This window comes from Zonotrichia albicollis, chromosome 5 (assembly GCF_047830755.1).
Source record: "Zonotrichia albicollis isolate bZonAlb1 chromosome 5, bZonAlb1.hap1, whole genome shotgun sequence".
In the NCBI taxonomy this organism is placed as follows: Eukaryota; Metazoa; Chordata; class Aves; order Passeriformes; family Passerellidae; genus Zonotrichia; species Zonotrichia albicollis.
In genome coordinates this window covers 38,075,195-38,101,804 of record NC_133823.1, presented here as the reverse complement: position 1 = coordinate 38,101,804, position 26,610 = coordinate 38,075,195, and the positions used below count along the sequence as shown (strand labels likewise).

Genomic DNA, 26,610 nt, shown 5'->3' with positions numbered 1-26,610 from the left:
AAGTAAAAGTCATTTGCTGAAAACCCTGGAGAAGCCACAACCACTACATTAATTTATAGTTAAATCCAAAACTCTCCTGTGACTGTATGAACAAATGAAAAAAGGTATAGCTACAACACTGCCTTGAGTTATTCTAGAGCAACAAGCATTACAACCCATAAAGGAGAAATACAATGGTAATGTGAATTGTGTTAGGATCCTGCAGGAAGAAACCACCTTCAAAAAGCCAAGAATCACTACCAGAATTCTGTGCTACTACAACACTAGATCTAACATGCATGATAGGGTTATAATAAGCTATACTTTTAGAAAAATACTTTCAATAAAAAACTAATAGAAAAAAATGACAGACTATACCACGGCCAAGTACCTGTCAAAGTACTGTTCTAGAGAAGTAAATGCTAAATGCTTATTTACTTCTTACAGCCACTACCTTTTGCCCCTGCCAAAAGTCAATTAAGACCAAAAAAGAAAAACCCAAAAACAAGGAAGAATGGCAACAAAAACCTGAAAGAAAATTTAAAACCCCTACATTAAAGTCAGGTTTACAATTACTAATAAAATTACTAATAAATACTCTGAATATTCAGGTTTATAATTTCCAAGACACTAAGATTTAAATTGAAAGAGATGAAGGACATTTTTCACTTATTGTATTTTAAATTTCATTAAGTTTTAGCTATACAAGAGGATGAGGTTTTATGCTTATTAGCTTTACTGAAGTTTCTCATGACTACTAAATCTTTACTTAGACCATGGTGTAAAAGGCTGACAAAATGATGTCTAAATGCCAGCATTTCAGTGACTGTGCAGTGACTGTGAACTAGCAATAGTGGTTTAAAGATTTCAGTGCTCTTCTGAAGTTTTTGTTTTGAAAATCACTAGCATTTCTTGGTTTATTTCTCTGTTCAAATTCTATGAAACTGACAGGTTTTGTAGGCTAGATGCTAGCTTGGTGCATGGATGGATTGGTCCTGTGCAAAAGGAATCCCTGACAGTATCCCAATTCCCCAGTCTTTGGTCCATTTTTATTAAAATTTTCCTGGCATTTGTGTCTTTACTGGTTTTTATGCAGAAAAAAAATCATAAAAATATATAAACAATAGAGAAAAAATGTAGGAAATGAAGTAAAATAAAAACAGACAAATTTATGTCCAAATAATTTTCCACATGCACCTTTTGCCAAGAGTTCTTAGCTTCAAATGTTTGAATCCCAACAGCACAGAGAACATAAATTCAAATTGGTTTGCTGATATTGTGGCCAAAAAAGAAATTGTTTTGAAAGTTGTTTTTTGAAAAAATAAAACTTAAAAAAATTAAAATAAATTTTTTAAATCTACTAGCTTTTCAAATAGAGAGCAGCAGGAGGTTTTTTTCTAAATATCAATATGCACATATTAAGTTGGGAAATGAGACATCATTTCTCCCAATCTTTCTCTAAAGGAAGTACAACCTTACATTCCCAACACAGTTACATCCTAAGGGATCAACACAAATAGGCAAGATCTAATCCATAGAAAATATCTAATGAAATACTCAAAATATTTCCAAAAAGGTCACCTCAAGGCAGGCTTGAAGGAAGACAACCCACTCCAAAAGAAGAGATGGCTCTCCAGCAGGAAATATTTTTAGATCTAAGAAACAGGGTAATTTTCACAGCAGAACAATTTCACCAGTAGAGCTCTGCCAGGATTTGAGCTATGGCCTGTACTTTTCTACTTACTCAAAAATGACCCAGTGAGGGAGCTAAGTGATATGAAGACAATTCTTCTTGGCACTGCTAAAACTGTAGAGACAAAGACTGACTGTGAAAAACAAAAAGACCGCAGGACTTGGAGCAATAACAGCAGAAAATGAAATTCAGCTCCTGGGAGGCCAGCTACCCCCCAGCATATCAATCTCCTGGCAGCTGCAGCCTCAGCCCCAGCAGTACACAGTGTGCACAGCAGCACCAGAGGGACTGGGCACATCCTCTCTCAGGAGACCTCTCACCACACCCCTGTGTGCATGGAATCCAGACAAGTAGCAGGTAGCACTGAAGGGTACTTGAACAAGTGGCTTATCTTCTCTTTTTGTAAGGTAAACGAAAAATCAAATCAATCTCTCAACAGAAAGCATGAGAAGTACTGAAAAAAACATATCTCAATGTTAGTTACTCAAGTGCTACCAGCTGAAAAGGAGACTTGGGGTTGACAACTGAAGACTTTTTCTTTCTGCCATACTCAACAAGGAAAATCTTTGTAGCCTTGCACTTGTTCTAATTTTGAACACTTAGATTTCATAAACCACAACACACTGTGGCAGGGCTAATTCACAGCTTTCCCCCACCTTGTATCTACAGCCAAGGCAAGTATCCTATTATTCATAATGAAGCAGCACTCTAAAGCACCAACCTGTTACACTGCTCTGCTCTTAATGGAAAATAACAAAGGGCAGAGCTGTGAACCAACATATACAGAGCTTCTTGGTGGTGTTTAGTGTGAGGCACACTGTAAAAGGATGATTCCCAACAATTTTAGTACAGCAACACAAAAAGCTGTATAAGACACAGGCAACTATTATCAGCCAGTGACTATCACAGGAAAACTATCTAAACATCTACTAGTTATTGAAATAAGATAGTTGAAACAGAAACATGGATGATTCCTTCAATTAAACCAAGGATATGACCAAGGATCTTTCCAACTACATGAACAGACTATGATGGTTGGAACATCAGGAAAAACACAGTAAAGCAAGCTTAAAGTGGCACAGACCCTCAGGTGAACCACATTTAACTCAGAGAGAAAAGACCACAGAGCCTGGCTATAACACCAGCAAAAGCATGGCATGACCAACAGACAACAGCAGTTCTGGAGCCGGGCAAGGTAGTTAGCAACTAACAGTAAACCCCAGGCCAACTTAATTACACAATGATGAAACAGAGCTGAAGAAATCAGAATTAACCAAGGGCTGTCTCTTCACACCCAGCAACAGCATTTCTGAAATCAGATGACATTGTCCAAAATTCCTGGGATTTATAAATACTTTAACCCTAATCAATGCAAGATTGGAAACATAAATATTGCTAGTAATATAAAAAATACCATCTGTAAAGTTTTATTTATCCACAAACTTGTGGGGGGGAAAACCCCAACAAAAAAACCACCATTCACATCAAGACAACTACAAATTTCAGAATTGTCACAGGCAAGAAGTCCTGTCTATTTTCATATAGACTAATCATTTTGTGCTAATAAAAAATAAACTCTTGCTTTTGGGATTGCATTCAGTATTTCAAAATGATTGCATTCAGTATCTCAAACTGAAGATGACTCAGTCAGTCACCTTTCAAACCAAAAACACTTTGTATGGTAGAGCAAAAAGTACAGCCTCATCTTTGTCAAACTGCAAAACAGAGAAGTTGGCTTCATCACTTAGGCCTGGAAGAAATAAAACAAAATCTGACAAGTTTGCTTTCCAAAATTCAGCGTGAGAATAGAGGGTAAAAGCTGCTCTGAAAAAAAAATAGCAGAAAGGCATGAGCTGTCACAGCATAAGGTACTTAACTCTGAAAAATGAATCATTTAAGTATTAGTAACTTTCTTTCAGCCTTACTGAGTAGGGATGGCCTCATGCATCCATCTCAATGACATAGGTAGGTAGTGCTCTAAATTTATAATTTTTCTACATACCCTGCTAATAGCTATTCATAAAAGTAACTTTAAAAACATAACAAGGTGTCACAAGACAACCAACCCATTTGAAGCAATGATAATTTTCAAAGATACTCTCAATTTATGAAAAATACAGGAAAAAGTGCTGCAAAGAAATCTTAAAGGAAAAAGTATTCAAAATTAGATAAAATATTTACAAAAGGTTAATATACTCTATCAGTCAGAAGTAGAAATGTTGATTTTAGAATCAGTTTTAATGGCAAGAATTGCAGTAAATGGGAAGACTGTACGCAAGAGTCTACAGGATTTCTCAGTTCAGGAAAACCCAGTCAAGAATATTTTAAGTGTTACCCCTTTGCTTTGTGCATAAGTATTAAGGACTGTATTTCAATTTATTTCTGTAAAAACCAGCCACTACAATGACAAGATATCAGCTGAATAGCAAAACCAACATCACATTACCTACCACAGTGGATTCCTTGAGAAGACTAAGACCTTGCCATTACATTTTATATCATGGAAGAAACCAGGGTCATATTCTAGTGTCTTGGAACATTGTGCAGTTATGGTTTGCTAAAAGGACAAGAGACATTCAGACTTTAATGCTCCTAAGACTCACCTTCTTTCAGCGCTTTATCCATATTGTGAGAAATAACCACTCTCCTTGATTGGATTGAATCATGAGAGCTTCCAGACCAATTACTCTGAAATTAAAACAGAACATACACCATAAGAGGAAGAAATAAACTAAAAGTTACAGAAGGAATAAAACTGGAATTCAAGGCAATAGTAATGTATCATTTGGTCCTTATGCAAATATTGTCACCTCATATGGTAAAACAGAGGAGTGTCAATTGTCTATGAGGTTATTATACATTGTTCATTAAGCACATATTAATACTTATGTCTCACACATTGTTCAACTTGCAAAATTATCTTAAGTGAAGTTTTTTGGGTAGAAAGGAGCTGTATTCACTTGCAAGACTGCACTGAGGATAGGACATGCATGTAACAAAACAACTGGAACTCTTTTGTTCAGTATTTTCACAGCAAATAAAACATTTTTACAGCCTGCTGTGACAATGGACTTCATTTTTCCTTGTAAACTACTTTTAAAACAAAAGAGAAGCCTTTAGATCTCCTACGTAATTTTGGTTCACATTTTTTGGGCTTCTTTCTTCAAAGATACTTCTGGCCCTCTGCATTTTCAGCTTCTGTTCTACACAAATATTTGTCTTTATTGGAGTATTCACTCCCACAGCGTCCAAACAGGTGGGCGGATGGAGAAACATTTTTCAGGGTATAGACAAAGAGCAGTGACTCATGATGTATTTATATAGAAAGGAGTATAATTCAAAACAGAAATAGAAACTGCTCCCACTGTCAATCAGCTTGGAGCTCACTCTCCTTCCTAAGGGGAAAGTACTGCAGAAACATCCCCATCCCTCCAACATTCACCACACAGAGAATAGGAAAGCAGCATAAACATGAAGTAAAAACACTGTTTAATGTTCTTAAAGGTAATATACTGTTATTTCAGCCAATTTGCAGCCTAATAATCTGTATTTTGGTTTAATGTTTTTTGTCTACTTCAGATGCGTGCATAAGGAGTCTAACAAAGTTCATCTAATAGAACCTAGATAAAGGAGTCTATGCACTACTTTTAACAGCAAAATAAAGCTTTTCAGGCTCACTCACACCTATCACACAGCAAAGTGACTTGGAAAGGTACTTTCCATGCCTTGAGTGCCCCCCTGCCCATAGCTGGTTTGTTCCACCTTTTGGATGAATGCAGCAGCACTCCCTGGAGTCCTTCCAGTCGCTATTCTGAGACCATGACTGTGGTCTTCCAGCTGATTGCTTCCCTCCTCCACAACACCACCAATGGCAGGAGCAGCAGGACTTCAGCACATTTGCCTCCATCTGCAGCCCCCCCTCACTATTAAGACTATAGTTAATGAGGTGTGAGAACAGAGTACTTAGTGAACCACTATAGATTTCCAAGCCCCTTTTTGATCTGACCACTGGTAAAAGCTTCAGCCATACCCAGCTAAACAGTAAGGAAAAGTATTTTGTCTCTTTGTAAGGTCACCTAACACTATTTGTAAGGCTCCAACACATCATCTCTGGCTGCTAATGTTATCACACTTCCTCAACACTGTTCAAAGCTGTGTTAATGCCAGTCACATAATTATTTTCTGCTTTATCTGCAGCAGCAAGCTGCATTATTTAAAAAATTAAAAAGAGAAGACTCACAGAGACGTGAAATACCCCAAGTATCTTAGGGGAAGGGTAAACCCAATTAAACAAACTCACTCAGGTCTTTCTGTGAAGAACTCCTAAACATGAGCCAACAATCCTGACTCAAGATCCATGCTCAACACACTCCATCTTCCTTAACACTCATGCCAGCTTAGGTGTCCTACAAGGCTAATCCTTCTGCTGAACTGAGTCCTACCTGCATGGAGGTCAGTGACCTCAAGCTAACTTAGGCATCTACAGTTGCACCACATACATTGCAGGAAGCATTTTTTATGGCCTAAAGCATCAGTAAGTGCTCAAATGCAGTGCTCACCAAATAATTCCTTTCAAAACTAGTTTAAACACAAGTTAAAAACAAAAAAAAAAAAAAAATAAAGAAAGCAATCTTCAGAGGGGATCTATAGTTGCAAGAAGTAGCCTGTTCCACTATTAACTTGCGATTCTGGTTGGGTTACTTCAGGTTTAAAAACTGAACTTCAGGGAGACCTTACTGCTGTCTCCATCTACTCAATGACAGGATACAAAGAAAAGGGAGCCAGACTCTTCTTGCAGATGCACGGGACATTAGGAAACATTGCAACACAGGAAATTTCCATCACAAGACAAAACTATTTTAATCATGAGGCTGCTCAAGTATCAGAATAGGAGTGCTGACAGGCTGTGGGGTCTCCATCTCTCAATCTTCCTCACTCTGAGCAAGAGAGTGACCTAGATGTCCCCCAGATATTCCTTCCAACCTGAACTATTCATGATCTTTGATGACCCTTCAGAGAGCTGTTAATTAAATTTCATTATTCATAATATACCAGATCTAAAGGTGCCTTGTCTAAAACAACTGATCAAACTCCTTTTTTCTTCCCCTTTTATGAACTTGCATTTAGCAGGATCAAGACTTAAGCCTTGTTAGTTTAGGTTTGCTTTCAAAAAGTACTGTTTCTGTGACAATAAAAGTGATGAATTAATTAAATAAGCAGGCACTCCCAAGTTAGATGACATATGGCAGTAAACACCTTAAAAACACCACTAACAACCTGGTAATGCTGATAACCAACATCTGTGATAATAGAAGGATTTCAGAAAATTCACAGTCCAATCTCAGCTCTAACAGCTGAAAGAATGAAAAGTACAGCATATTTCACGGAAAGACTTTCTTCCTTCCCCTGACTCAAGTCAGATGGAGGGCATATGTAGAAAACAGTTTCAGCTAGAAAGCTTAGATTTGAATGTTTTCACATTTTTCTTCATGTCATTCATCTGAAGAAAAGTGGTGCTAGGCTTCATGAAATAATTGGCATAACCCTGACTGAGCCCAAAACATTTGTAAATGGATTTAACACAGTCAAAGCTCTAGTTTAGATGCTCCTTAATGCAGAATAAAACCTCGTATGTTCCTCTAAGTCCTGACTTGCACTATCGTAGCCCTCAATAATTTATCTTTTTTTAATTGGTGTCAAGACAATTGGGTTCCTATCTGTGGATTTCATTGGTAAGTAATGACAGAAACCAGACTGAAACATAAATAAAACTTAACAAAAGGACTTGAAGGGGTAGGGGTGGAGAACATTTTAAATGTACATGCTAAGAATGAGGTTGCTAACAAACAGGGAGGCCTGTTTCCTGGAACACTTCAAGTTTTCTTCAGTTTTGACTTTGCTTAGAGGCCAAAAAAAAAGGATGTGTGCATTTCCTGTAGACTTCTGAACAGCACTCATTGTTTGAAACTTTTGAAAACTATTTATGATGAAGAAAACAACAGTCTGAATTGGTCAAGGAAAAAAAAGGCTGACATTGAACCTGAAATTTTGTCCTAGGTTCAGTCTCCTACAGATTCAAAACTTAAGGAAATGTCATTTATTCATTTAAACTATATAAGTAATTTTAAATTAGCTCTGAAGACAACAATAAATGTTAAATGAAAAAGAATTAAGAAATTATTTCAGCAACAATACTTATTAAATGGCAAAGCACAGAGAACACAGGAGTACCTTCCACTATCAAGAAATTCATTTGCAACACTTTGTATCAAATGCAATTTTTAAAACAGAGCAGCAAAAAGCCAGGCACCTGCTATAGGCACACCACATGCAGCCTTACTCTGCCATGGAATTAAGGCCAGAAGCAGAGAAAAATTTACAATTATTCCTATTACATTATCTCAAAACTAGAGCAGAGATCACAACAGATGCCACAATATAAATGGGCATTGTGGATGAGACAGTTCAATCACGGATCTAAAAGGGAAAGGCTGCATCTAATTCAGCATACACAAATCAACAAGTTGCTCATAGTTACTTTTTCCTCCCACTGTTGCCGTATTACCTTTCCTCTTATCTTTGTAAAACATACATTAATATCAGACTGGACCTTGATAACAAAGAGTCACAGCCTCAAACAATACTTCACTGAGCTCTTCATAAATTCATATTTAACAGATATGGATAGATGTGTTCTTATCCACATATTACTTCATAGAGATGTTATTATCCCAACATTATTTCAACTAATGATGCAAAAACAAATTTATGTTCACAAGAGTTATTTTTTAATCTTTACTTATAGTCTATTTAAGATTACAAGGCACATATGTATCTGTCACAGTCAGCATTAACAGATACCATAACTACCAATTTAAAAGTCAACATACTTAAAGAATGTTAATCCTGTTATCTTAAGCATCATTATCTTGGTAATTATTTTATGATATCTCATTATTTCTACTAATGTAGTAGCTCCTGAAATATGTAAACTGTTTATCATATGGGGATCTTCAATCTTAGCTGTTTAAAACTGGTAAAACTGCAGCAGTGTAAAAACTTTGTAATCAGGATAGAACTTTCTTCACTTGAGATTTCATAGAATACCAGACAGATAAGAATAAGAATATGAAAATGAAACATTTCTCGGGTACTTCTTTCATTCTATCAGTACAGCTAAGAAATAATTGGTAAGTTAGCATTCAAATCACTGCTCAGCAAGAAGTGGAGCATTATCCTGAGCTGGAATTTTTAATATTGCCATCAAAATAAAGCCTTAAATGAATTCTCAAGGTACAGGCATAGCCCCAATTTACTGAACATTTCCACACTCTCCTCCTCTGTAAAAAGAGATGACAAGAACCTATGGTCTATACTTCAAGGCCAAAAGAGCCATATGGCATGAAAACTAAATTGCTGGCATGCCAGAAAAGCCAGCACAAAATCATGCCTGAGCTGCAGAGTCTCAGCTTAGCAACCAGAGAGAAACTCCTGAGAGGCCTATTGCTATACCCTCCCTCACATGACTTTTTACCATACACACATTTTCTAGGGTGTTCTGTTTTCAAGAGCACCACAAAACCCATCATCATTCATTTTATTACCATTAACTTGTTCTGTTTCACTGTGCATATTTAATAGGGGAAAAATGGTATAGAATGACTGGTCACAAAAACCTCCCATAGACACAACACAAATCTGTTCCCCTCATAAATACATGATTTCTTTATCTTTTTAGCCACTTGAATTAACAGCTTGGGAGAGGATACAGTGCTCTATGTAACTGGCTCTTTCCTTAGGTAACATCTTGTGGTGGTTTGACCAGGAAGAAGTGAGAATTCTGGGAAGCTGTGGTCAAACCAATGAAGGTTTTGAGTTTGAGACTGGCACCTGGTGTAGCCAGTGGGGTTTAGACACACTTCTGAGAATACACAGGGGTTAAAAAGCAGGGCACTGCCCTTGGCACTCTCTCTTGGGACGTCGCTTCGAAGAGGTCAGATCACCCTCTCTTGTCTAGCCTTGCTGCTGAGCGGGAGACGGGCAGCTATGCGGTAGGCCCGGGGCTTGGACAGAGATGGGAGTGAGAAAGCTCTCAAAGATGGAAGGGTGGTGGAGCCCCAAGAGACATCGGGCAGCCATTCCCCCCCCCCAGGAGGGAGAGAGAGGAGAGCCGGCATCTGAATATGATAGTAGCCAGCCCGGGAGGAGAAGGGGGAGGGAAGAGTGCAGCCTGGCCGGCGGAGCAGCAGCACTTGTGAGAGTACCAGCATTCTGAGATAGACAGAGACTGAAACTTTTAACTTTTTCCTTCATGATTGGGGCCTTGCAAAAATGCTAATCTTCCTCGAAGCTGAATAAGAAGGGAGATAAGAGATGAGATGAGACAAAGACTTAGCTCGAAGAACGTGGAGATGATTGAATGAGAAGAAATGATTTGGAGTAGCTTTTTGGCTGGACTTTTCTTGTGGCCATGGACTCAGTTGTTCCTGTGACACAGACTGCACTTAGGAGGACGCAGTGGCTCAAAACCAAGAGAGTTCTTCGTGAAGACCCCCCGGCCTCAGGGGGTTAGAAAAATATGGGGGGGACAGATGTCCCAAAGCAGAGACTGTGCCTTTTTAGAGTGAGACAAAGCATCCTTAAAAGACAACCCTAAGAGCAGCTCTGTCCATGCGTCAGTAGTGAGAGCACTGGGCATAGAAAGAAGATGTCACAAGCGGCAAAAAGACTTTTTCCGAGCGGTGCCGAAGTGACAGAGAAGCACACGAAGTTTCAGTGTGTTTCCAGGGCAGGGGAAGCCTATAGAACAAGAAGGACTCCTTTCCTCTTCATGAACTGCAGTTTGAGTATACTAAAGTGTGGGGCCAAGACTGGGCAGTTGATGATTTGAGAGAATGTATCAGATTGAGAAAGTCAGGTAGTGGAGAGAGAGAAAAGTAGTTTTTTTTTGTAAAGTTTTCAATTCTTTTTTTTCCTTTTTCCTTATGGTCTTTCCCTATTTTCCTGTAGTTTAGATAATAAAGTGTTCTTTATGTTTAAGTTGGAGCCTGTTTTGCTTATTCCTAGTCACATCTCACAGCAAACACCAGAGTGAGGCATTTTCATAGGGGGCACTGGCTCTGTGCCAGGCTCAAACCATGACATTTTTGGTTCCCTGACCGGGAATCGAATTACGAGAGAATGATGAGATAAAGCTGTGAGATGAGACCAAGAAGAATAAGAAAAAGCATGTACTAAGTTAAGGTAGATAGATAGTGAATGTAGAGTATTGTTGTGTAGAAGTGTTTTGTAATTCTGTTGATAATTTTAGAAAGTGTATTCTCGGAGGTGAAGGGTGGAATGTGGTGGTTTGACCAGGAAGAAGTGAGAATTCTGGAAAGCTGTGGTCAAACCAATGAAGGTTTTGAGTTTGAGACTGGCACCTGGTGTAGCCAGTGGGGTTTAGACACACCTCCGAGAATACACAGGGGTTAAAAAGCAGGGCACTGCCCTTGGCACTCTCTCTTGGGACGTCGCTTCGAAGAGGTCAGATCACCCTCCCCTGTCCAGCCTTGCTGCTGAGCGGGAGAGGGGCAGCCATGCGGTAGGCCCGGGGCCTGGACAGAGATGGGAGTGAGAAAGCTCTCAAAGATGGAAGGGTGGTGGAGCCCCAAGAGACATCGGGCAGCCATTCCCCCCCCCCCAGGAGGGAGAGAGAGGAGAGCCGGCGTCTGAATATGATAGTAGCCAGCCCGGGAGGAGAAGGGGGAGGGAAGAGTGCAGCCTGGCCGGCGGAGCAGCAGCACCTGTGAGAGTACCAGCATTCTGAGATAGACAGAGACTGAAACTTTTAACCCTTTCCTTCATGATTGGGGCCTTGCAAAAATGCTAATCCTCCTCGAACCTGAATAAGAAGGGAGATAAGAGATGAGATGAGACAAAGACCTAGCCCGAAGAACGTGGAGATGATTGAATGAGAAGAAATTATTTGGAGTAGCCTTTTGGCTGGACTTTTCTTGTGGCCATGGACTCAGTTGTTCCTGTGACACAGACTGCACTTAGGAGGACGCAGTGGCTCAAAACCAAGAGAGTTCTTCGTGAAGACCCCCCGGCCTCAGGGGGTTAGAAAAATATGGGGGGGACAGATGTCCCAAAGCAGAGACTGTGCCTTTTTAGAGTGAGACAAAGCATCCTTAAAAGACAACCCTAAGAGCAGCTCTGTCCATGCGTCAGTAGTGAGAGCACTGGGCATAGAAAGAAGATGTCACAAGCGGCAAAAAGACTTTTTCCGAGCGGTGCCGAAGTGACAGAGAAGCACACGAAGTTTCAGTGTGTTTCCAGGGCAAGGGAAGCCTATAGAACAAGAAGGACTCCTTTCCTCTTCATGAACTGCAGTTTGAGTATACTAAAGTGTGAAGCCAAAACTGAGCAGTTAATGATTTGAGAGAATGTATCAGATTGAGAAAGTCAGGTAGTGGAGAGAGAGAAAAGTAGTTTTTTTTTGTAAAGTTTTCAATTCTTTTTTTTCCTTTTTCCTTATGGTCTTTCCCTATTTTCCTGTAGTTTAGATAATAAAGTGTTCTTTATGTTTAAGTTAGAGCCTGTTTTGCTTATTCCTAGTCACATCTCACAGCAAACACCAGAGTGAGGCATTTTCATAGGGGGCACTGGCTCTGTGCCAGGCTCAAACCATGACACATCTGCTGCTGTGCTTTGCAAAGAGCAAGAAACCCAAGACTTGCCAATACAAGAGAACTTTATGTGATTTTCAGAATGTTTCTGATACATGCCTACACTATTTTCAATGTCAAAGCATACCTTGAATGCAGGATGTCTTCACTCTTGACCTTATTACAGAGGTTTTATAGCCACCCTTAGGATCTCCCTGCAAGAGACTTGGGCAGTAAGATCTCTAGGAGCCCACCATCCATCCTTATTGACTCAGCAGAGCTTGGTTATCAGGAGAAATGAGCTAGCTCCCTAGTTATGTTTTGAATCATAGAACACTGTTCATGTGCAGTCCCTACAAAGGTAAAAACAGCCCATTCACAGCAAAATATGAGATGTCAATCCAACACAAAATTGAGAAAATTAAATGTCGAGAACAATAAAATGCAGAGCTGACAAAAAAGGATCCAATGAAAGGAATCAGAAAGGACCGCATGACAAAACAAGCAATCTCTAAATATACATGATGAATAAAAGAACTCTCTAAACATACATGATGAAGAAAAATGTGTGGAAAACTAAGTCTGCTCACTGCTAAAGAGTTATGGGACAAAGGAGTGAGTATCAGAGTCTGAAAAACATTTCATTTCCTGAGGTCAGACTCCTGTAATAAAGTTATCACTCCAAAGTTACACCTGCAGGTCATCAACATATGCAGTCCTAACAAAGTTCCAATTCTGAAAATGCTTATAAATCCCAAATAATAACAGATGTTCCACAGATCCCTAAAAATAAACTGTACCAGAAATGTCCAAACCACAGGCCCTTGCTGAACTATAGCAGAACACTTGCAATTCATGCAACGTTCCCTTAACATTTTAAAATATTCATGGAATTGGTAGAAATTGCTAAAATATATTTTTATTATTTTGATTTCATGACTTTCCTAGTAGTAAACTCAACCATATCAACAAAGGCTCATTATTGACCTGCCTATAAATGAGACAGAACTAAGAATAAATGCATGAGACTCTGAGTTCTGTTAAAAACACACTAAACATATCTTCTCCTTTCAATCCAGAAACAAACCATCAATTAAAAGACTGGCACTAGATCAGAATATCTGTTTGCAAGCCCAAAACAGTCCAAAGTGTGATAAAAGTGCCACAACCAGAGACTGCTGTTGTTTTTAAAAAAATCCTGCAATATCAGAGCTCTAAATATCCCCTGTGCAGTCAGAGAATGAGACAGACCATAGAAGATGCTTGGTTTTAGATTTAGAAAAAAACATAAATGCTTTTAAACTCTTACTAAGGCATACAGATCAAAATTTGAAGGGGTTAGGCAGCTTCTCCTCTCCCTCACAGTTCCTCCAAACTACTTATTGCCTCAAGAATTCTTTTGCATCCCACTTGAAATTTTTGCCCACAGATGGCAAACCTTCCACTTTCCACAGCTGCTGGGGCTCCTCCAAGCTTACCTTCACATGCTTCATCTCATGGCAAAAGTCCAACAGAGAAGGAAAATAAAACCCTGTGTTCTTTCTCTCTGCTTCCCTTATGCTCTTCACAAAGGGCAGAGCACTCAGCTCGGCTACTATGACAAATACTCAACCTCAGTCAAGCTGCCATCACATTTGAAAGATTGGGACCATTTCCATTTCACTATACATCCTCCTACAGATTGGATAAAAAGCAGTACTACGTTCCAGGATCCAGATACTTCAAAGACAACCTGATCCAATGAAAAAAAGCTTTACCCACGCCCCCTGCACTAATGGCAAATTCACAAAAATACACGTTCGTGGATGGAAGGAGGCTTTAGGAACATAAAACATGATCACATGTAATGTGATTTGGCTTTAGGGCCAGAAAGGGAGAGTGTTAGTTTACTCTCTTATAATTGGGAGCTATTAAACTGTAGTAAACAATAGTGACCAAATATGTCAGGAGATGAGTTTTAAAGAAATACTAAAAATAATTGACAACTGTTAATTGTAGGAAACTAAAGACAGGACATTAAAATCCATGTACCCTTTTCACTGGAGAAAAAAAGCACATTGACTATCCTTCTGTTAGTGTTGCAGAAAGACCAGGTAGATCCTTCTCTATACAGAGTATCATTCACTTAATCTGAATTTAAAATGCAGTACTTAAATCTAACAAACGAATCATTGTTTTTTGCATTATTTAAAAGAAGTTGATAACCCAACTCTCTGTTACTTGGAGCTTTTGCTTTGAATCAGAGTCAAAACATTATGCTGAAAAGAAAACCCCATCTCTGCCAGTTTTTTTGGCAGAGAAACAACTCACACGAACGTGGGAAAAGTTTTCCTTTCCCTTCCCACTACCTTGGTTAACATGGCTCTTCACATGAGTCAAAGCCATCTCCCTCTACAACCACACAAGGTAAAAGGAGTTTTGGAAGCAAACTTGAATTTTAAAGGGTTACATATGTTCTAACCCAGGGCTATCTTTGCTATGAACAAGTCCACTGGTACTTGAGAAGTGAATTTTAAAACAGACAGAACAGACATTCTCACTAAAGTACAATTGGGCCATCATGCCTTTTTGCAGCCTTGCATTTTGCTGTTCTCCACCACCACGAATCATCTTGTCCTAAAACAGCTCCTGCAAAGTGCTGAAAAATACCTGACAATAATATAATGTACAATTCAAGGAACTCATTCAATTCCTATTATTTCAATATCAATAGAAACTATTTACCAGTATTATCAGTACCTGCAAGTACTTAAAGTATTAAGTAAAACTTTATTATGAGTTGCCTGTGCACCTCTCTTCCAACAAGAGATATTTTTATGTGGAAGTCAGGAGACTGCCCAGATAGTTTTTATGAACAGAGCTACAAAAAAATACATTGAAAGCACAATTTATCATAGGGATATAAATCACACAGCTTGCTTTGCAATTCTCAGCAGATTTCAAGTGCTCTTTCTGAGATACCTGACTTCAGAAGGAAGTCTTGACCTTTCAAGTCCCAAAGGAGTTACACAAAAAATGGACAAAGCACAGCTTTATGTTCGAAAATATTGCTTCTCTAGTTGGAACTTCAGGCAAAATGGAAGAAAAATATATGTACCTTGCTCTTCTGAAATCCAAACCTGCACCACTGTACTTCCTCGCTCATATTGGTTTCACTTGCACAAACCATGAAAATCAACAGCACTGAACTCTCACATGCTCAGTGGTTGCTGAGTTGAGAATGTACAAAACCTCCCTTTATTCAGCTCAGCAGGAGGGACTCCATTCAACTCCCCTTTGAAGTTGGTCAAGAGTACTCCCACTAGCTTTCCAAGAACTGAGTCTGACTACAACCAGAGTAAACATTTATTCCTGAACACTTAGTGTTTCCTCATTTGTTAACCCCATGTGAAAAATATCACAAAGACTGAAAAGTGAATTGTCTAAATTTCGTACATAAAACACATGAAGAGTGAGATGCCAGTCATAATAAGGTTTTTACCTTACATTTTTTCAATTATTAGACCACCAGGTAGTTCTTCCTTATTCTTGAGGAGAAGAAAAAACAAGGCTGAAAAAAATTATAGCTTTACTGTCATACTACTACTGGCTCCCAGAAAAGACAAAAGGATCATAAGGCTCTATGAAAAGCATGAGAGCAACAACTGAATAATAAAAAAGCAGTGTAAATGCAAAAGGATGTAAAATTAAAAGACTAAATTAGGAAGTTTTAGTGAATGGCCTACATTTCTATATGCTGCCTATCTAGACAATTTTATTTTCTTCACCTACATTTTGCTGAAGCTCCAATTAGAAAGTCTGCTACATGTATACAAAATCATGTTCAGAAAAACTCTTCAAGAAGCTTTTCAGTCCTGAAGCCACTTGGAACCAGAAAGAAATCAATAAAACTATAAATTGAAGGTATGAGAAACCCAATTAAGATGCCTGGCATTACATCTTCTAAATAGAAAGGGTAAAAAGACTCACTCCTTTTTTGAACATCCCCTTCATGTAAGTAAACTTTTGGGAACAGTGCAAAGAGGGAGGAAAGAAAAAATTGAATGGAGTCAAGGAGAGGGTAACAAAACAATCCAGGGAAAAGGGTTCTAGCAGGTACTGCTGCCTTACCAGTGAATTTTAAATACCAAATTTCAATTCCCTTCTGAAACAACAAACACATCCCATAGAGCTACAATAAATGCAAACACTATAAATTAGATAACACAACAGCAGGTGTGCACTATTTATACATACAAATCCAACAGATGAACAAAACATCTTCAAGGGAAATGCACAGTAACACATCACAAAAAGAAAGTGCAGATGGTGCAGTTGCAGAGGTGGCTATTTGTGTCTGGACAGTTCTACTTCCACTGCTGTTCTGTAGGCTTATGTTTTTCAGTAGGCTTACATTTTTCACAAAGGAGGAGACAAAGAAATTAATATCTTTTTTTTTTTTCCTTCAAATTTTGGCTTCCCCAATTAAATTGGCTGTTTCACAATCCTGAATGTTGCTCCTCATTGCGTCAGCAGGGAGATTTTGATTGCTAAGTTTATGTACAGATATGTTTGGTACTGTGTAAAAGTAAGCTAACTCACCTGATGCTCAGATAAGGACAGAAGTACATAAATGCCACTGGAGCTATGGCATTGACACAGAAACATCTATTCTTGTAAATCTCAAAGCAACAGGAATTGTTGTTTTGATAATCAATCGATCCACTTACATATTTTTTCCGTTTGGTGTAACATAACTAGAGGGCTAAAAACAAAAGCACATAGTCCTTTACTAGAAGGTGCTTATGCACCTAACACACATTTGTTACCTAGCACTCCTCTGACAAAATCCAGCTGAACAATCCCTAGCTGTACCCACCTTTTGCTTACCACTTGTGTGTTATACCTTCTTACTTCCCACCTTAACGCTCATACACATTATTTGTTCTTCCCTTCCTTCAGAAAGCTGAGTATGATGTTGAGTGTTCAAAGCAAAGAGGATGTTTAAAAAATTCTACCAATAAGACAAAATGAGTATCAGACAGAGCCACACACATATCCTGAATGCACCTTCACAAGTTGTATTATTCACTGAATTCAACAAAGCCCAGCCAAACGATCCCTACCGGCAACAATACTCTGCCGGCTTCCATTAAATGCAGACAGGAAAAGCACATTGCTCCCAAACACAGGCTGCTTCTCTCCCTAGGTCAAAGAATGAAGGAATAAACCATTACTACAGGTTGTCAGCAACTTGAAAAGACAGAAAGACGACAGTTTCAGCCAGTGATCTGTATTGGGTTCTTGCCCTGCCGGCAAGCTCAGAGGCATGGGCTGCAGCCCCAGGCACACGTGACAGCGCTACTTACTTACTGCCGAGAAGGGTGCGTGTACCAAATGTAACAAACTGGGTTACCAGAATAGCCGGGCTGCACACCCGGGCGACACGAATTCCCTCCCTTTTCCTTCTCAGAGCGCTCTCAAGTATCCCAACATTACTGAAGGGAAATAGCACTTACGCAGTACAGTCTATTTATTGCTGCGGCAGCTCAAGTGCTAACACACCTACAAGTCACCGTGAGGGGCCAAGGGCTCCAGGCTGGAGCTGCCAGCTGTAACATTCAACAGCACATCCCTGTGACCCACTGCAAAGCAGGACTGTGGGCAGATTCTAAATTTTCAGCGGTATTTTTGCAGGCTCATCTAGGATCAGCTCCCAAGCACTGAATGATGGGGAACAGGGCTGTGGATGGGAGGAAAGTTTCCAAATGCCTCGTGCTATCAGTCCCATTCAGAAGAACCCGAAAAATACTAAGCTGTGAGCTACAAAGAGCTTGTGCGCTAGTACATTTTGGAATATGTACAGAAAATGAAATTGTTTCCCTTTTGCATAGAGCTCTGCAACGGCTTGAGTACAAAATAGCACTATGATAACACTATCTGAAGCTGTCCGACTTCAGAGAACGCATTAAAGGAACACTAAGCTGCCTCTTCGACCAAGTCTCTCTTTTACCAGTGACATTTCAATGGGAGGAGCAGAAAAGGATTTGAGACACGGCCACTGTGGACCGAACACAGGGAACCACCTTGCGAGCATTCTCGCAATCCGGAGGTCTCTCCGGAGCAAAGTGTTGATTTTTCCGCTGCGCCTGCTACCGTCCAACACAACTTTGGTCATTTAAAGCCCCGCCGGGCGGCAGAGCGCGGGCAGGCTCCTGCGGCCGCGGTAGGACAGCAGGACACGGGGTCCGGGTGGCGCGCCGTTCCACGGCGGAGCGAGGGCCGCGCCGTCCCCGCCCACCGCCGGGCAGGGAGGGCGCGCCGCGGCCACCGCCCGCTCCGCTCCGTTCCCCTCCCGCTACTCACCCCCGCGACCGGCCGGACCGGAGCCACGGCGGCGAAGTCCGGCGGCGGCAGGCGGCGGCGGCCGCGGCACATCAGGACGATCAGGGTGCCCAGCGCGGCGGCAGCGGCGGCGCAGCCCACGTAGAGGGCGAGGCGGAGCAGCAGCAGCGCCAGGCACGGCGGCCCGCCGCCCCCCGCCTCGGCCCGCTCCTGCCCCAGGTGGACGACGGACACAGCCAGAAGCCCCAGTCCCGCCGCCAGCACGAAACGGGATGATCCGGGATCCTCGTCCTCCTCGTCTTCCGCCGCCTCCTCCTCGCCGCCGCCGACCACAGCGGCGGCCGCCGGGGCGCTGCGGCGGCGCGCCTCGCCACCGGGGCCGTGCGAGCCCAGCGGGCCGGGGGCGGCGGCCCCCGCCGCCTCGGGCTGCCCGGCCGTGCTGCTAGCGCTGTCGGCACCGGGGAACATGCTGCTCCTGGCGCCGCTGGGAGCAAGCGCATCTCCCGCCGCGGCAGCCCCCTGCGAAGGTCGCCGCTCCCGGGGCCCCCCCTCTCCTCCGCCGCCGCCGCCGCCTCCTTCGCCGCCCGCCGCCGCCACTGGCACCGCTGCGGCCGCCGGGGGAGCCGGAGCTCATGCCCAGCGGCAGGAGGGTGCGCGGCGGCCGGGCCGCTTTCTGGCGGCAGCGCTGCCCCGCGCTGGGCGGCGGGAGCCGAGCGCCGTGGCAGCAGCCGGGGAGGCCCCGCCGCGCCGCTCGGTGTCCGGCCGGGCAGGGGGCGGAGGCGGGGGCGGTGCCTGCCGGGCGGGCGGGCCCGGGACATGTGCGCCTGCCGCACCGCCCCACGGCGGGGCCCGGCCGGAACGTCTAGTACTGTGTTGCGAGGCAGGGAGCTCCGCCGTGGCGGGGCTGGAGGCGTCCCCAGGCGCTGGCCAGGAAACGGGTACGCTGGGACGAAGCGAGGGCAATCCCCGCGGGCTGCAGTGCGGAGCTTGACTGCGCGGAATGCCACGGAACGCCTCCCCGCCACGGGGGCTAGGCCCCGAGGGACCCGGCGTGATCAGACCGGATCATCGAGGCCCTAACCAGAAATTGGGACAAAAGCCTTGGCGAGCGGCATCTCGGAGATCCGGAGTGTGCACTATGCACCCCTCTGCCTGCTCCCCTCTGATCAGCCAAAGGAAGTCACAAATAACTGGACTTCAGAAATAAAAAGTTGATTGAACAGTGATGCTAAAGAAACACAGCCTCACCACCCCAACAGAAGCATGCCAGCCCTCCAGTCAGTACCCTCCCTCTGTTGTATATTTTATATCTGTTTGTTTTAGATCTGAGAACAAATTCCTGGGAGGGTGCAAGGCTTGCCATATTTCAGCTGTGCTTGGGACGCATGTTCATGTTGCTATAGGTGCGGCACAGCTACAGCTCCACCAAATTTGTCAACTCAGTTGAATTGGGAGGCCCTGATATCTTCAGAGGGTTGTCTGCAAAAATCAGCTTCATTACCCAGTGTGCAACAAGCCAATAATTACACACTCAAGAAAGACACTGACTACTTATTTCTGAGTTGTGCAAGTCTGAGTGCTCAGTGGTATTCAACAAATCAAGCACACCAAATATCAAAACTTATTAATATTTATATATGTTAGCAAACAAAGGAATTAGTGTTCATTGTCTACAAGTTCCATAGTTCTCTTATTAATTAGTATTTTGTCCTCTATTGGCTAATCATTCTCATTTCCCATGCTAATCCGTCTGTATGCTCAGCCTTCTTTTAGTTTGGTGGATTTCTTGGGTCAGTGGTCCTTGAATTGGTGGTTGTGATCTCCCTTTGCAGGAATTACCTTTTATCAAGTTGGAACTGATTTCAGCACAATTGCTGAGTTGGGTTTATTGGTTTCTTCCTTACCTTGGGAGTTCTGCCAAATGTCCATGTGTCCCATAAATTCTTCATTCTTTGTGTCTACTATCAGTGGTACATCATTTTCCCCAAGCTTGGTTTACCTCCTGCTAGGTCTGAGATCACTGAAGCATATCACGCCCTAAACATTGATAGTGCAATTCCACCAACAAGTAATTTGTTTTTCTAATACATGGACATCACTTAGAGCTTGCTTTTTAGCTGCTATCTTTTTCAAGGATTAAATCTCCCTTCTTCTTGATTAGTCTTGAAAGTATACAAAGATCAAACATAAAAGAGCATCCTTTCTTAAGAGAATTTTTACATATTCCACATTTTTCAAGAGCAGGAGTAAATGGCAATGCTTTCCTTACAGAAGCCACACTATACCAAAGTGGATTTACAAGCATTTGCTAATGGGCTTTATTTTAAGAACTGATAGCTGTAAACTCTATAGAAGTGTTTAGAGATAGAAGTATACTGGTAAGCAGCTGATAAGATTGCCACTGATCTGTTAGTTGAGGTGTAAAAACTAAAACAAAGCCCTGAATTTTACTTTTTAAACACAGTTATTGTTGCAGAGGTTGGAGTAGTGATTTATTTGTTGATGCTCTCTAAAAAAGTTATTTCTGTCAAATGAACCCTACTAGCCAATCAATGCTCTGATCTTGTGAGTTTTTACATTTCCTTATACTTTCTACGGTGCAAAAAAGCACCATTGATAAAACCAGACACCAAACTCCCCTGAGCTTCTGCAATGCTAAGCAAGGCAGGACTCTAAGCATGAATAGTGCAGGTGTCAGAAAGTCTGTTATAGCCCTGGAGCAGCACTTGTAATAGGGAATTGCATGTCAGCTCATGGTGCAGGACTGTGATGGAAACGGGCACAGAACAGCATGGAGCTAGTCAGGATTCTGGGTTACAACAAATGTTTTACTCCATCACAATATTTTCTAAGCTGTTTCTAACCTAACTCACAGTGTCTGATGGGCTGGTGTCCATATATACCTGCCTGTGTGTATTAGAGGTTTGCATATTAGAGGTTTGCATTTGTATTTCCTCTCAAAATCACAAAAAGTGGTTATAAAGTGATTTTAGGGCCCCGGTTGGAGAGAGAGGAGACACTGATCCTTAATCTGATCCAAAATCCTTACTGTAACTTAGTTCTTAGTAAGATAAAATATAATTCTATTACAGTTTGTTCTATTTAGTGTATATTAAATTGCACAAAATCCTTTTAAATGCTAGTTCAGACAATTCACAGAGTATCCAAAACTGATTATTTAAGTAACATGTCTAATGTGATTAAAGGTAAAAATCATCAAATCATAATAGTGAAAATGCTATTGCAATGGCAGTCCTTTCCCATGTGAATTACTATGTGGTAAAACATCCTGATGATGGACTGAAGGGCTTTGGGACCAGGGTTTTTTTCAATACATAAGACCATTAAAACCAGCAGAGATTTTTGCAGAGTCTGAAAGCTTTTGGATAAGGCCCAACATGCCTGAAGGTTTCTTATAAAGTTATTTTATTCTCATCAGGTGGAAAATAGAAAACAAATATCCATCTCCCAGCACACACTTTACTCATCAAAGATTTCAGAATATCCAGGACTTTGGACTGAGTTCAAGATCTACTCTGGGATCTTAATAAAGATCCACACAAGAAACCAGAGACCTACTGCAAATGCATTCAGGAAACTGCCTGGGCCACTGTCAAAGTTACTTAAGGCAATTGAATTTTTAAATTAACCTGAAGCAAAGCATGCAGTGTTGATAGTCCTGTGTAAACAGAGAGTATTTTCTTACAGTATTAATTCTCAGTTGTGGAGAGGAAGATTAAAAAAAACAAACCTACCTGCAATAACAATTTAGTCCTGCAGTGCTTATTCACAAAGCCACTTTTTGTCTGAATGAGTAATCCCACCTATTTTAGCCAGGATTTACACATCATATCCTGAATTAGATATGTCTAAATCAACTCAAGTGTATATCCATAGAGCTAGAAGAAGATTTGATTCTTTTTCTTTTAGCTCTTAGTAAGTTTCTATGACTTTTCAACCTAAGATACAATTCCTAATATTTTAGATGATATCCTAGCTCTACTGAAGTTAATAGCAATTTTCAAGTTTTCCTCAGTGTTATTTGAACTTCCCCTTTTGTACTTTAAAAATTACTTTTCTGTACAAAAGGACTTCAATGAGGTCAATTTTGTGAACTGGGGATTACTATAGGCTCCTTCTGTAACTGTTTACTCAGTCATAGAACTAGTTTATGAGAAAAGAGATTCAAATTCCTCAAATTCTTCTTATCCAAGCATTACTGCAAATATCTTTCTTAGAGAGATAAGACAATTACTTATTTTAAAAGATAAATGATGTCTGATTTGGGCGAGGATTCAGCATCTTCACTATTTTCCTTTAAGCTAGAAGTATCATTTATCTTTGTAATTTATCTTTTTTACCCTAGAAAAAACCTCACTGATTTGAACAGTTTTGCAGCTGCCTTTAGTGACAACTTCCACCTTCACAGTACTGCAAACCTCAATGAATTTGCACTTTCAGACATTTAGGCAAGATTAAAAGGAATACTTTTCCTGTAGGCTTTTTCACATTTTATTTCTGTTTTGTCAGCCTTTCTAGCTCTCCCATTGCTATAAAAGGACTAAAACAAGTTATGACTTCTCAATTAGAACAAATAAAAAAGTTACATTATAGGCAAAAAAAAGAGGTCTGTATAGTGCTTATGTAGTTTATATTTTAGCATACTTACAATTTTGAATTAATTACATGCTTTTTTGTAACTACTGTGGTGCTGCATTGCAGTTACAGTCATACTAGAAGTTTATAGAAATTTCTAATGTTCAGAGCACAAAACCCAGAACTGCTTGTGAACTTATAAACCTGGTGACAAACCAGAAAAATCTGCAAAACTAACACTGTTAGAAGCAGTCATAGGAATCCTAGAGCAAGAGAAATGGAAATTGGATGTTATACTTCTCACTATCTTAAATGTACAAAATATGTAAGTTGCTCTAATATTAGCTGATTTAAATTTTTGCTACACCTTTTAAGACAGTGGTGATATATTTTGCATATTTGCAGTCAGGAAGTTGGCACACAGGAAAAAATGACAAAAGCACCCATTCAGTATCCAATGTAAGGAACCTAAGACCTCACGTGGCGAGGTCAGCAAAGGCTCAGCATTTTGTAGCACGTTTTCCAAGTATGCTTTCCATTTATTTAAGCTGCAGTTGTCATTATTCAACATTTTAACAGTGAACTGGGAGAGGTGCCAGAAAAATAAGAGGAAAACACATGACAAGTATAAAAATTTAGTCAATGTAGTTTGCAGAACCTCCATTAAACGCTGTGTAGCACAAGTAGGACTTGACTCTGGTTAACTTAGACGTACTCAGTTGTATTATTTGAGAGAGTTCTTTCTTTTCTTGTAGTGTTCTGACACATTTGCTACATGTATGTACAAAAATGTGTGTATGTGTGTGTATGCAAACATACATCCATACATATGTGCCTGTGTTTGTGCCAAGTGAAAAGAAATAAAATATAAAAGAAATAGGACAATAGACACAATAGTTGATTTGGCTGCACAGCCCTGATTTAATTCAAAATTCAGTTTGCTCAGCAAAAAATGTGATCATGTCATTAAATCTGTTTCCTGCTGAATAATGGAGCCAAAGTAAAGCTGAATTTTGTATTTTGAATATGTGGATCAGTAATCTGGAAGTCTTTATTTTCACATAATTCTTTCCTTCATTGTTAAAAAGTAACTTTGCTATTATTGAGATATGATATTGCAGCTGATATCTTTGAAAGAGCTGTAAGGTTTCCCATCCTTACTCAGGAAACTACTGCTTTTCAGGGGCAGATCACCAGCAGGTAATCACCACTTACCTACTCAGTGCCAGAAGTAAGGGAACTGCCTGAAGTTTCATTTTGTACTGAAGTTCAAGGTGGCTTGGGGAAGGGTCCAGATCTAACCTCAAGTATTTGGATGACGCTTCCCTAGAAGTCCTCCAGATAATTTTCCCCTTTCCATTTCCTCAGGATACATCACCCAGTACTGCAACCCTGGCACTACAATGTAGGGGCCTGTCCGATTTTCGGCTGTTTGGATGGCCTGGAAAGGCCCGGGGTGGCCTTGGGGCAGCCCACGTTTCAAAGGACAAGAAGAGGCTTCAGTTCTTTTCTCGGTCTCAGTGTTTATTAATTGTTTATCTAAAAGATTTTCTCTCAGCCCGACAGAGGTCTGCTCAGCAGCCAGCCATGAGCACACTCCCTTGCCCTCCGGGCGGTCACCTATCTTTATACCCAAAGTTACGTGTACAATATTTATCATTTTTCCCCAATACCTTTCACCCTTATTGACCAGTGCACTTTTAGTAATGACCAATCCCAAAGTGCCACCATCACCACAGAAGATGGAGGAGAAGAAGAAGAAGAAGAAGGACAGGACACGCCCCAATTCCTCCATCTTACTTCTCTAAACCCCCCTGTACAGAAATCCTAAACCCTGTGTTTCACTCTCTAATTAACTTATCCCTTCACCATTCACTCCGGTGAAATCCTCCTATCCTCATACAAGTGTCGTCTCCTGTGTAGGATCAAAGTCCAGCCACCAGACACTTCTGGCAACATTCCAGGACTCCCGAGCCCCCCAAGGGTGGTCTCGGTGACTCAGCACCTCAGTCCTGAGGTGCTGAGATCCCACAGGGGCCCATCACATTGACCTCTGGTCCTATTGTCTTGATATGGGGCACCATTGCCTTAAAGAGGCTCAATCACCTCAGCCTGGGGCACCATTCACTCTGCCTGGGTCCCCCTCCAGTCAGTCCCCCTCCAGTCCTTATGGGCTGCCAGCACATCAAACAGGAATGCCATTATCCCAACCCAAGGCACTACCATCACAATCTGGGGCACCATCAACTTGATATGGGACACTGTTATCCCAACATGGGAAACTGTCACCTAAGCATGGAGCTTCATTGCCTTAATCTGGGGCACTATAACTTCAACCTGTGATTCTGTCTCCTCACCCTGGAACCTCATGATCAAAATCTAGGGGCAATCACCTCAACTAAGGGCATTATTTCTTCATCTTGGGGACCCACTGCATCTCAGTCTGGAGACCACGACTTAAATTAGGAGCACCATCACCTTGGGGGCCCATTGCTTCCCTTCAGCATACCATTGTCTCAACCCAGAACCCCACTGCCTCAGCCTGAGGCACAATCACCTGAGCAAACAGATCCATCACCCCAGTCCAGAGCAACTTCGCTGCAACCTGGGGATCATCACCCCAACTTGAGGCACAGTCACCTCATCTTGGGGCCTCATGGACTTAGTAAGAGTCCCAGCTCTCTGCCTCATTCCCACGGAACAAATAAGGGCAGGAGGGGACTGATGTCTGTATCAGAAATATCTGATACAGACATCCTGGCCAGCAGGACTAGGAAAGGAATTCTTCCCCTGTGCTTGGCACTGGTAAGGCCACTACCTGAGAATTGTGTCCAGTTCTGGACCTCTCAATTCAGGTAGGACATGAACCACCACCAGGGGCAAGTTCAGAGAAGGGAAAATGAAGCTGGTGAAAGGTCTGGAGCACTGGTTTTAAGAGGAAGAGCTGAGGCAGCTGGGGTTGTTTAGCCTGGAAAAGAGGAGGTTCCAGAGAGACCTTATGTCTCCCTAGAACTCCCTGAAAGGAGGCTGTACCCAGGTGGGGATGGGCCTCTTCCCCCAGGCAGCCAGTGAGGACACAGTCTTAAACTGCACCAGGGAACTCTTAGGTTGGACATGAGGAGGAATTTCTTCACATAAAGGGTGATCAGACACTGGAATAGTCTGGTCAGGGAGGTGGTAGACCCACGGACCCTGGAGGTGTTTCAGGAAAGACTCGACGTGTCACTTAGTGCAGTGGTGGTCTGGTTGACACGGTGGTGCTCGGGCAGAGGTTGGAGGTTCACAGATCCCCTTCATTCTCCCGGTTTCTGTGATTCTGTGGAGAGCCCGCGCCTGAGGGGCCCCTCCCCCAGGAGGTCCCGGCGCCCG

The 26,610-nt window shown here is 41.7% G+C and overlaps 1 protein-coding gene across 1 annotated transcript in view; it reads right to left on the bottom strand.

Moving 5' to 3' along the window:
* The window catches only part of SNX25 (sorting nexin 25), an 88,026-nt gene extending 68,782 nt beyond the window's left edge, over positions 1–19,244 (bottom strand). Inside the window, exons 1-2 of the mRNA XM_005483850.4 lie at positions 18,667–19,244; positions 4,276–4,360 (exon numbers count right to left, since the gene is read on the bottom strand). Coding sequence (XP_005483907.3) covers positions 4,276–4,360; positions 18,667–19,113 — 532 coding nt within the window. The 5' untranslated portion in view covers positions 19,114–19,244. The remainder of the gene's footprint in view (positions 1–4,275; positions 4,361–18,666) is intronic.
* Positions 19,245–26,610: the final 7,366 nt, after the last annotated feature.